Source organism: Leguminivora glycinivorella, chromosome 4, assembly GCF_023078275.1.
Source record: "Leguminivora glycinivorella isolate SPB_JAAS2020 chromosome 4, LegGlyc_1.1, whole genome shotgun sequence".
Classification (NCBI taxonomy): Eukaryota; Metazoa; Arthropoda; class Insecta; order Lepidoptera; family Tortricidae; genus Leguminivora; species Leguminivora glycinivorella.
The window spans coordinates 4,590,463-4,603,300 of record NC_062974.1 but is presented as its reverse complement, the minus strand read 5'-3'; the positions used below and the strand labels follow the sequence as shown (position 1 = coordinate 4,603,300).

General features: G+C 37.6%; 1 protein-coding gene across 1 annotated transcript; it reads right to left on the bottom strand.

The window, feature by feature from the left end:
• Positions 1-264: 264 nt before the first annotated feature.
• LOC125225165 lies at positions 265-6,361 on the bottom strand. Its single transcript, XM_048128741.1, has 3 exons — positions 6,315-6,361; positions 5,136-5,354; positions 265-376 (listed from the first exon to the last, which is right to left on the bottom strand). The coding sequence occupies exons 1-3, from the start codon at positions 6,359-6,361 to the stop codon at positions 265-267; spliced, it is 378 nt and encodes a 125-aa protein (XP_047984698.1).
• Between the last annotated feature and the right edge of the window lie 6,477 nt (positions 6,362-12,838).

Genomic DNA, 12,838 nt, shown 5'->3' with positions numbered 1-12,838 from the left:
TTCGTTTTTATAGCCGATAGCTCATAGCTTACTAGCTCGCGGTGGGACCAGTGCCTTACTGTGCGAGTAAGTGCATTTTCACATTATCCGATGCGATATCGGAAGTAGGACCGATATCCCATACATTTAAGCCGCCTTTAAAATCCTTCCTACATCCGATATCAGATCGGATAATGTGAAAACGCACTAAGCGATGCCTACAGAAGTTTTCTAATGAAACTAAAGTTATTTGAATGAAAAAATATATTAAATTACCACATTAATCTACCCTCCGATTCTAAGTGCCTGTTCTCCGACTCGCTTCGGGCTTTTCTTTCTTCGACTTTTTACCGCTGTATAAGACTCGTCCCGGACCGTCTGTTTTTTCGAACGACACCTGCAACCAAGATGTATATTTCAGCTTTAACCGATCGGCCTTAAAAGTAGGTACATGGATAGGTAGTAGCCACAGGCTGATAGGTATGCAACGTCACAATCGTTTACACTGCTACGATACGAGCGTAGCCATCTCTCTCTCTCTCTCTCTTTCTTTCTCTCTGTCTTTCATCTGTATCGGCTAGTCCAGCAGTTGCGTTTTGATCACGCGTCAAGAATCAGCGATTCTCAGGCCGGCAGGTGTCCAGAAGGCAGGTCAGTATTTTGTTCAAATAATATAAGCGTTAGTTTTTTTACTAAAAACAAATTTAGTATGGGTTAGCACATTGTTACTGGCGAATTCTCAATGTAAATTGAGACTCCAGTGCCTGTTAAGATTTATTCTTACGGGCAGATGTTTGCTATAACGCCACCCTAATGCGGTTGAGAATTGAGGGAAGGCATGGATAAATTCGCACGCATCCAGCAGGCCTCCGTAGCGCAGTTGGGAGCAGAGGTCGCAGGTTCGAGTCCTGCCGAAGGTGTGAATTTCCATCTTTCCTTTAATTTAAAAACATGTACTATAAGCGTTGTCGTCTAACGAGCCCAGACTTCTGGGCACACGTGTTTCTGCAGTGATTTGGAGTACGTTTATATTAGAATAGTCTATAGAATAGTACGGTTATATTAGAATTATTAGTTTTAAAAGATACTTAATTGTTTTCTATTATGTGCTGTGTAATCTTGTTTAAAATAAATAAAATTTTCTAACTCATTCATACTTACAAAAGCATCAAAAGTTGGAAGTGAGAAAGCTTAAGAACCAGGCCATCTTAGACGCCAGTATCTTAGCAATAAGTTTTACCAGACAGATACACTGTGTATTAAACATGGTGAAACCCTTGTTTCTATTTTACTTTAGCCAAGTGTTTTGGTTAAAGCAGATGAGCAGAGATGACTCCAACCAACCAATAGGGGGTAAATTTCACTTCTATGTTATGGCACCAGAGTCTCCAATGTTATAAACCATTCAGTACAGATGTAGTGGGAAAAGGGTTTCCTTCGTATTTTTTCGGAAACATTCGTATTTGTCATGCTAGTTCAGTCAATGTCAGTAAGCATATCTTGTACTGAGACTGACTGAAATAGCATGACCCGTTCGTACGTTTGCGTAACAATACGAAGGCAAATCTTTCGCACTACATCTGTAGCATAGTTTTTACGGCTCAGCCATGATACATTGGTCTAAGTGCGACAACGGTGAGCGGCGGCCATACATTGGAGCGAGACACAGCGATGGGACTTTTCATTTGCACGTATGGCTGCCGCTCACCGCTGTCGCGCTTAGACCAATGTCGTGGCTGGGCTGTTACAATGATGCATCTAAGCGGTTTGTACACAGATAATGTACAAGTACCTATCTACAACAGAACCGTTATGTGGTAGAACCTGGTTTGCCATAGGCCCTCACTATTGTGCTAGACACACTCTCTATGGCACTGGTCCCACCAAGATCGAGTAAGCTATGAGCTATCGGCTATAAAAACAAACAAAAGGTTGTCGCTCCCGTCTAAATAAGAGAGACGTGATGATAGACGTGATATAGTTCGTAGCCGAGCTATGAGCTATAAATCGCTCGCTCTCTCTTTTATTTACACTAGAGCGACTATCGTTTGTTCGTTTTTATAGCCGATAGCTCATAGTTTACTCGCTTTTGATGGCACTAGTGCCTTTAGCATTGTTGTAGCCGAGTAGAGAGCAGTGAAGAAATCATAATCATATAATATCATTTACATCCCTCTAAGGGTTATGTTCGCCTTTGTACTTCACATCTCAATATGTTATTTTTAATGTGTTTTTGTACAATAAAGAGCTACTACTACTAATATTGCACCATGAATGCAAGTTACAGTGATACGAGTAATTGGCAGGTTTCTTTCATGTCTGCTCCTCTCCACCTAAGTGGGAACGCATTTTTTAAAGTATCAATACTTACGGAGCACAGCAGTTGCAACAGCAGTTACACGAGCACCACTGACACAACTGGCGGCAATTTATGCACTTTTCACCACAACAGTACGGTCCGAAAACTCTCTGACAACAAAAACAACAACGTCTCATACAGTTCTCTGTCCCTCTCCGACAACCATAACAACAACGTCTAATGCAGTTCATACAGTTCCCCATTATAAAGCCGGATCGTAGTAACTCCTGACGAAATTGCTGATCTTGTACTTCCGTCGATACACAAAAATGTATTTTAAGGAGAACAGTGCACTCATCATAAAATACGTTCTGTGTAATAACATCCCTGTTTAGGCTCCAAAAACGCGCGTTACATTTGAACAATTTAAAGAATATTATAAACAGTTATATTATAAAATATTTTGTAGATTTCTTTATTTGATTTACAAGTTTTCTTGTCATACTGACAGAATTTTCAGGGATATTGTGTCATAGATGTGTCAATGCCAAATGGTGTTTTGATCTATAAAGGTTTCTACTCAATATCAAAACGTCAAATAAAGCCAAACGCAGACTTGCGCGAGCAACGAACAAAGATATTCGTAACCAACAATGCAACCAAAGGATAAATAATACTTACACAATTACTCACTCGTAAAATAGAAACCAAACAAATTCAAATTATTTTGTTACACTACTACTACTACTACTACTTCACTGGCTCAGCGACCCAAAAAGGATCTTGGCCTCCGACACAAGTGATCGCCACTCTGCCCTATCCTGCGCCACTTCACGCCAGTTGGGTACACCGAGTGCGGACAGGTCTTTCAGGGCTTCCTCGCACCAGCGATATCTGGGACGCCCACGCGGACGTTTTCCACCCGGGCGTCCCACATATGCTATGTTATTTTGTTACAAGGACGTAAAAATACGAGTTGTTTACTTACCTTCGTGTAAGTGCTATAGAGGAAACAATTTGCAACTACAAGACAGCTATTAACGAACATGTTATAAACAGTCGTAATAATTTCTTGCTCTTCAACCAACAAAAACAACATATTTTTCCCATAATTATATTTCATTCAGACAACACAATATACTTAGGACGAAAACATATAGTTGATAACATCTGTAATGCCATCGATTTTCTATCACAATAGGATTTAGTACAACTCGTAAGATGAGATAATTTATTATATTTCTTCATATAAAAAACACGACATTATTTCGTGATCAAATTATTCGACGATGAGGAGATTTAAGTATTTATAATTGCAAAGTAATAAAAAAGATTCGATGCTTATATAGTTTTTCTCAAAAATATGTGAAACTTATTACGTCTTAGTTAATACAACCTTTTGCTACTTGGGTGTCTTCTTTAGTTACAGAGGCTAGCTATGATCCCCCCACAAACAGTCTGACCAAAATGAGTAGAAATTAATAAGTGTTTTTTTTTTTATGAAATAGGCAGCAAACTAGCAGACGAGCCGACTAATGGAAAGCATTCATCGCCGCCCATGGACATAAGCAACATCAGGGGAGTCACCTATGCGTTGCCGACCTTTAAGAACCCTAAATACCTGCTTCTTGAAGAACCCCATGTCATAGCGATTTGAAAGGGATGACACTACAATGTCTACAATGTTGCCACTTTTTAATTTCTACTCTTTTTGGTCAGACTGTATGTGTATGCACACCCTACGCCACAATAAACATTTATAACAACACTGAAACAGGGTAACATAAGGTCACTTGCCCAATTGCTTACAGAAAACGGCGATAAAGAATGCACATCGGTCTTTGGAAAGAGACAATTAACGTCACATAAGCAAGAAAGAGACAACGCTCTACGAACACGAACATTATCGCCGGGTACTGTACTGTTGCGCAGTGTTGCACTTATCCTACTCAACAAAATAAATGCACAACTATTAGCGCTTTCATGTTAAGTTGGATTTTAAGTTATTGTTTGATCCATACGTATAAAATTCTGTACTCGAACAATGGTCTGCTCGTGCCAATGAGGAGGCACACTCAAAGGTTATGACAGATGGGGCCACCTTATTAATCCATTGCACAGATAAAGAATTTCATACGTGAGAGCGAGAAGATGATAATATGTTTTTTCTCTCTCTCACTACTGACTTGCCTAAACACTTGCACAGGCGCCCCCTGGTGGGATAAAATGTCACTGTGCCTCAGTTCAGTTCAGTTTTTAAAATTAAATGGCTTCAGTCCATTGGGACTATTTCGCCAGTGTCAAGGTGATATGAGCTAATATTAGTAATTTTTGTACAGTAAGTACGACATTGTACGGTGACTTAGCACTTGTAAATTGATAGCTAGATTTTACAAGAGCACGTGGACTACCGGCCGTTTACGACAAAAAAGAGGCTAAACGCGTTTCGAGAACAATTCTTCATCAGCTTCTCACTACACCATTAGTTTACTGCATAATAAGCTATCAAAATTACACTTTAAACAACATTAATGAGTAAAAGAAAAATAAATTATTCACGACACGAAACCGCTAAGATGGCGTCCCAACCGGAAGTCCCGTCACTGTGCCTCCTCACTGACGGCAATTGGTTTAACCGGTTTAACGGCATTTTTTGACTTTCCGTAGCCTTGTGAAACTGTCACCAATTTTAGAGGACGAAGTCAATTAAAATCTTTCCTGAATAATGTAAAATAAAACATCGTGTATGGCATCTTTAGCAGTTTAGGATAGTGTTGAAAATTTAGCTTCCAAATTTTTTCAAATTCATAAGTGAAAAAGTCACATATTACCCTCATGTTCACATAAACCGACATACTCCATAAGGTCCGAGTTCGGCCTGGCCAAGTTCAAATACGCAGAGTTGTTGGACACCCGGAATATAAGCAGTGTGATAGTTGGAGTCAGTTGAAAAGTTGCTAGTTTCAGACCTTGGTGTTCAGGCTTCGTATCTGATGAGCTGGGTTCAATTTTCTTGTTCTTGTTCTCCAATCTTTGAAGTTTTGGTAACTGTTCATAGTTACTTCGTGATCTGAAACTGAAAAGCAAATAAAGTAGAATCACACCTCGCGAACTGGCGATCAAATATATGAAAGAGGCGTGTTCCTAGCACACATTCTAAGCTCGTGTAGGTGAACGCGTACTATGCCTGTATGAGTGAAATATGACAGGTCAACTGTTCGTGTTTTTGACAGGCGGTAACTGTGAGGTAGCCGAGAAGGGGTGGGCAGCACTTTCAGCGGGGAGCGGGAGTGGCCATACTGTGCGATAGTACTCTTTATTATACTGTGGTAGAATCTAACAAATATAATTAAAGTGATGAAACATTTATTAGATAATCGCGTTCGCTTTATAGCTCGTTACATACAATAACCTAACCACAAAATAAAATTTTGGAAAAACCCCCGACCGCGACATAGTAGACCGATTTTCATGAAACATGGCTCCCGCGAGAACACTCCCGAATAACTCAGCTATCAGACAAAAAAAACTAAATCTAAATCGGTTCATCCGTTCGGGAGCTACGTTGCCACAGACAGACACACACACAGACAGACAGACAGACAAACAGACAGACACGTTAAACTTATAACATAACACCGTCGTTTTTGCGTCGGGGGCACATCTCGGACACTGGCGATGAAATATATGAAAGAGGCGCGTTCCTAGCACACATTCTAAGTTCGTGTAGGTGAACGCGTAACATGCCTGTATGAGTGAGATATGACAGGTCGATTGTTCGCGTTTTTGACAGGCGGTAACTGTCAGGTAACCGAGAGGGGGTGGGCGGCACTTTCAGCGGGGAGCGGGAGTGGCCATACTGTACGATAGTACTCTTTATTATACAGTACTGTGTCGGAGGTTAAAAAGGGTCGATGACGGATATTAGGTGCGTACTTTTCTTTTCTACTTAAAGCACAATAGGATTTCCACGACGATGACTGGAGAAGCCGAAGCACAACCTTTATTAAAGGCGTTATAAAGCAGGTATACTTACAATTCAGTGAAAAACCTTTTAAAGGCACCGGGAATTTTGAACGTCATGTTGACTTACCTACCTACAGCTAAGATTATATGTAACTTTTTAAAAGTGATATGTCACGTAGGCGATGTTTTTTTACTTTATGTTTGTTACTTTAAACCTTTTTGTAATAGCACTATGAACAAATATTTTTTTAACTGCTGAAATGTCAGTTTCTGTGTTTTTGGAGCGTGTTGTGATAGGACTGATAGGTATTAAAATTGTTTGTTTTCATCACATATTTACCTGCAATTATAGTTACGTTTCGTTCTTAGTGAGATTCTAATTCAAAATTGTTTTATAGTGTGATCAACATTATTTAAACTTGGATGTAGTGTAAGTGATTGTGGACATGACTGTGCTTCTGTTGATCTGCAAAGTTGCTACCCTGTAAGTTCGTGATCAATCTGTACTTGTATCTAAACTAGAGAAGTAATATAACATTAAGCGTTATTAATGATCTTTCCATAATCCAGAAATTGTCTCTGTATAAACATACTGAACGATAGAATCTATCTGAAGGATAGAATATCAATAGGTACATATATTTTCCATCAGATATATAAAAGTCTCTTTTTACGTCCCAATACTGATAACGCACGCCCCATAACGGCACGTCGTCGGAAACCGGCGCCGAACATAAAAAGCCCGCGCGCGGAACCATTCGACAACCTTGATTTTTCACAAAACAACACAAAACAATAGGAACCCGTATAAAATTTGGCTATTTATATTTACTCCCATTGTTCATAGCAATTTTATGCGTCATAACCATAACATATCCGCGACGAAAATGCCATCTATATTCAGTGCGACGCGGATTCCCACCCGTAAACCACCATCACGAACAGTAAAAACAGTAAATTATTTCACGAAACCCATCAGTGTCCCTTCGTCCGCATCAATTTAAAAAATGAAAGAGAAACAAATAAAACAAAGTATATTCAGCTTACCTAAAGCAATTTCAGCCCTAAGCAGTCGGCGAACTGAAAAAAAAATCATTTTATCGGCGATTTTACGGAGGACTCCCATTTTTTGTCCATTTCTACTTGTTTTATGATTGTTCGAGTTTAATGGGGAGAGGGGTATGTCAGCTAAGAGCGGTGCAAAATTCATAACTTCGTTCAGTTCCTCGACTTATTTACGGCTCTGAAATTTTTCATAAGTTCTAAGTGGGCAGATTTAAAAGTTCGGAGTGGCGAGGTCGCGATCTTTGGCTTGGCACCGTTTTATAATTCAGAACGTGCCCTCCCACTGTTGGTTAGGAAACACTTTATGACGCGCTTACGGTGCTGTTACACGGGCAATACAATTGCCAGCAATCTACATACCATTGCGACGTTTGTTCAATACGCAACTATGGAGCAAACGCGGCAATGGTATGTACATTGCTTGGAATTGTGCTGCCCGTGTAAGAGCACCGTTAGGATGAAATGAGTGGCGCCATTTACGCGGCTGACGGCTGACTCGGAAGCCAGACCTACAGTTTATAATTTACAACGTCGCACGCGTTTTATTATCTTAAAGAGTTACTTGAAACTTATTGCTCCTAATTTTCTCTTAAGTACGCCCATAAAACTAAATATAACTTTGTTTATAATTACCTATGCAATGTGGCACTTCATTAAGGCAACTAATTAAATGTCACAAAATCAGGTAAGTATTCTCTGATATTTATATTGATTTAAACTAACAAGATTTGCACACATAATTTTAGAACAAAACGCGACTTAACGGGACTGATATTTTTTTTATATTGAAACATTATTTCAAAACGTCGTTTATCTGACAATATTTCTTTGATAATGTGCAAAAGCTAGAAATTTATGTGATATCTCCTTACAAACATGTAGAACTAACAGATGAAATGTTATTTTCTTTGTTTCGACTTTAGTAATAACTCAAACCTAAAGTGTATTTCATTTAAACTAAGTTAATTTTACCTAGAACTGTAGAGGATGCGTAAATAAGAGGACAGGTAACAACGAGACAGTTTACAAGTTCCCCGCTTCCGTTCAAGTATCTTTGAGAACGAATCTTTCAGCGATGTTGAACAAGTTTCCCTTACAAATGTAACGTCTCATGATAAAATGCTGTAACTTAGATATGGTAGTATCTTTTGGGGTACGGTAGCTATGTTATTTTTTGTTCTTTTATGAAATAATAATAGAACTAAACCCATTTTTAAATAATTATATGAAGAATGTTTTTAGCTGCGATTTTTTTAGGACATTAATTACACAGATTGACTGAGTCCACGGTAAGGTCAAGAAGGCTTTTGATGTGGGTACTCAGACAACGATATATATAATAAACAAATACTTACTATATATATAGAAAACATCTATGACTCAGGAAATACCTGTGCTCATCACAGAAATAAATGCCGATTCCCTTCGCATAATCATGTTAGTTGCGATAACTGCATAAAGTATTTTTCCCCGTACTAGCTCGGAAACACGTGTTTTGTCCTTTAATACCAGCGGGTAAAAACGCATTTTATCCACTAGTGGGTAAAGTAATTTGACCTTGAATATAGTCAAATTAGCTGCTTTAAAATTGATAAAAGTAGATGAATCTAGTAATAAAGATGATTTACCACCTGTGGAACTACTGGAAGCAGTGATAAACGCATTTTTTGCGTTGTAGTTTCCTCGCTATAGTGAGGAGAAAAGTTTTGTGTTACACTCGGGTGCAAATGTATTTTACTTCTCGTGTGTTAAAAAACTCGCTTCGCTCGTGGTTCAACTATAGAATCCTTTCACTTGCTCGTTTTTCAATTCCACACTCGGCGTTAAAATACAACTTTGCCCCCTTGTATAACAAATAACTATTTTTAAATGAGCATTAAAAATAGTTCGAAACACCTATCTCCTTTCATTGAAATGTAATGGCTAATACATATATTTAGGTTAGTCGTATCTCTTTGTTCATAGGATCATTTTAATTTTTCTGCCTTGTATCGTTTTGCTATTTGACAGTATTGTAGTGCGCTTTAGTTTTCAAACGACACGCCGGTTCTCAATTAAAGTTGGAACCATAGCCTTTATGTAAGTTACAGCTAGGTACCCGCGATCCTCACAATCGCTTACGCTACTTAAAAGTATCGTAGCTACCTCTCCCTGCTCTTCTGTAGTGGCGTGACAGAGTTAGACTGCATTTCGGTTGCAAAATAGCATCAACGATTGTCGCTTCGGCTAGTCCGGCAGTCCAAGTAAAGCTTACTCTTGATGGCAACGCCATATTAACAAAGTTTTTCGTTAGTGCTTTAGAGTTGGATAAGTTTGTAAGGTAGTGAGGATAGTTCCGCCCTTTTAATAGGAAAATAAATGATCGCTCTTTCATAAAAACTTGTTTCCCATTTTCCTACCTGGATTAAACATTGTAAAAATATTTTTATATAATTTGACGCATATTAACCAAAGCTGGGTATATTAACCAAATTTGGGACGTTTTTTTTACCGCCTAGTAGCATGGAAAGGGCTCATTATTCTGAGTAGGAAAAACATTAAAAATACCTATTTTAGATATAAAGTTTTTGAATCTTTTTTTGCGAAAATGCCAAGATAATCACTCCCGCGCAAATGAAAAAGACATGGCGATGTTTATAGTTACTCGCCCAGCGGTGAGCTACCAATATCGCCGTGTCTCTTTTATTCGCACGGGAGTGCTTATCTTTTGTTCGTTTTTATAGCCGATAGATCATAGCTTATTCACTTGCAGTGGGACCAGTGCCTTCGTCATTTACTGGTCAAGGTGTGTAGTATACCTACTATTTATCTATTCAACAGAGTCGGGAAGCGGTTACTTCGTTTAGCACAGAAAGATCTTTTCGACCGGAGGACAGAAAAAGCATGCTTCACTAAATTCACTCCAATATCATTATGTCATCAGCTTAGGTTTTGCCATAATATGAATTGCAAAGTTCAACATGAGGCAGAGAAGTGTACCCTTACTTAATTCCGCGATGTAAATGTACCCATGTTGTTATGAAAAAAAAATGAAAAATGAAAAAAAAAAAAATTTATTTCAGGCGTGATCCCATAAATTTGTTAGTAAACTTAAAAAAAAAAAAAACTATCCCTACTCTATATTAGTTACAATAATAACAAAAATATATTAAATTAAATTACAATATAAATTAAATTAAAACACTACAACAATAAACAAATAACATTCCTAAAAATTATTTTTTATTATATGTTATGTTATTATGTGTTGTGTGTTGTTATGTTATTGTTTTTTGTTATGGAACAATAAGAATTTTAAGAGAAGTCGTTTGAAGGAACCGGTAAAGTCTTACTCAGGGTTGTCACAAATACAATCCCTAATCAAAGTCTCTACCAACATGTATACTTTCTTCTGTTTAAGCTAGTGGGAAGGTGCATTAGGGTAATTCCGAAAGTCGCATAAAAATTACCATTATTTCCATCATATTATCAAGATTCCCCTTTCGAAAATTGCCCGAGCATTTCTGTCACTCGGAATAATTTTTTTGTTGAAAGAAAAAAATCTTTTGAGAGCTTTACATTTTGGCACATTTTGTGTACCTAAGCTCAATATCATTCCTCTTTTGGATACTCAGACAACTATATATGTATAAAAAAGTACTTAATATACCTACACAGTTATACAATACTTATAATTATAAGCAGAAAAGCGTTCTCAATCTAGAAACTCTCCGCTCATCTCTAAAATCCCCTCACGGGATTCGAAACCGGATCTTCGGTTTCATCTACACAAATCATCGACGTCGTAACAAATCCTTTAAGTAAACTATCAAATATCACACAAGGTGTAAAGCAAGCAAGGTGCAAGGTGTAATACTGGCGAATCTCTTAACGGTGGTGAGCAGGACATAAAAAGTTTAATTAGATAATTTTTACACAAAGTCAAAATTATCTAATTAAACTTTCGTTCGTTGATAGTTGTCATTGACTGTCAGTGCAACCATGTTTACAGTACATTGCTTCTTACATTTTTCAAAAAATAATTATTAGGTAAAAATTAAAAATAACTCAAAAACACCTAACTCGTAAATATTTATTAACTAAGGTTTAATAATAACACGAATTCGTTGTTATATTTGGTTTAATTTATCGCCCGCATAAGAATTAATAAAACAAAAATCAAAATAATTTATTCAGCAAATAGGCCATGGGGCACTTTTACACGTCACATACATATGTACATATTAAGAAAATATTTAAAATATAGAATTGAAATTACAAATGATAATACTACTACACTAAAGTATAAATCTACTACAATTACTTAGAGATGTATAAGGTCTCTAAATGTCGAATTAAACCTAAAACTACGTTAAAAATAAGAATTACAAATACAAAAAAAAATAATCTAAAAATACTTTAGAGGTGCAAATGACTCTTAAATGTCACAACACACTGTATATATGTATGTACATGGAAATCGGCAACCCTAGCCTCCTCACCCGCGGGCAACCCGCTATATTTATTACGTTTCATTTTCTCTTTGCTCTTAAATTTGATTATGTTACCTTTCGTACAAAGAGCCAAAGAGCGCGGTCCACATCATTGTTTTACGCGTGCTAATTCTTTGAGAAATTTTAACATGTTCTTTTGTTTGTAATAATCTTATCTACCAGAAATAAAATATGACGTAGAAGGGCCTTTTTTTCAAGTTTGTCCACCCCACTTTTTTGGATTTGGATTTTTTTATGTGGTTTGCACTCAAAATCGCGAGCTCTTTCAATCCTAAGTAATAGGAGAAAAAAACAGTCCCAGGGTTTTTTCCATTCCGTTACCAGTTTTTCATACATTCTGAATGGCGGTAACGGAATGGAAGGTTCTCCTATCAGGATCGAAAGACCTGTATCGCGAAAAAAATGCCCATGTTACAAAAAAGTAGGGTGGACAACTTTGAAAAAAAAAAATGGCCCACAAATTAAATTTAGCATCAATCTCACATCAACTCGTACAAAAAAGAGGCTATTAAAATCAAAACAACATTTATATACAGAGCATTAACATTTTGTATCGGATTATCTGTATCCCGTGTAGTGGCGGGTAGGAATTTCAGCACCCCTTTCCTCCCATGGGTGTCCTAGAAGTCGACTGTGGGATATGGGTTAAATTATGGCAAGGGTGACAGGATACCAATTTTGTTTACTACTAACCACTTTAAATTTGCTGAGAGTGCCACTGAAACTTCAGCAGTTTTATTAGCTCTGTGTACCCATTTTGAGAAAAAATGCGTGAGTTTATGTATTAATGTATCTATATACGGACTCCTAAACAGATATTTTATGTTGTATGAAGTAGACAAAGAAAATGAGTCAAGGGAGCGCTCCGAGGAATTGTTCGAATTAATCCTTGCCGGTTCTTCTTCTTTTCGCTATCACTTTACGCGACAATATTCCATCTCCATCATTTAGATGGCTGTCAGTCCACACCTGTGCGTTTCTCCAGAAATTTCTTACTCGCACAGCTAAACTGTGAAATGAAATCGCCTGCGGTATT

What these genes read in the sequence shown, in the direction of transcription:
- LOC125225165 (XM_048128741.1), bottom strand. Translation starts at nt 6,361, where the DNA reads ATGACGTTCAAAATTCCCGGTGCCTTTAAAAGGTTTTTCACTGAATT. An exon ending in AAAAGGTTTTTCACTGAATT is followed by an intron (nt 5,355 to 6,314) that starts GTAAGTATACCT and finishes TTTGCTTTTCAG; the next exon opens with TTTCAGATCACGAAGTAACT. An exon ending in CCGAACTCGGACCTTATGGA is followed by an intron (nt 377 to 5,135) that starts GTATGTCGGTTT and finishes TCTTGGTTGCAG; the next exon opens with GTGTCGTTCGAAAAAACAGA.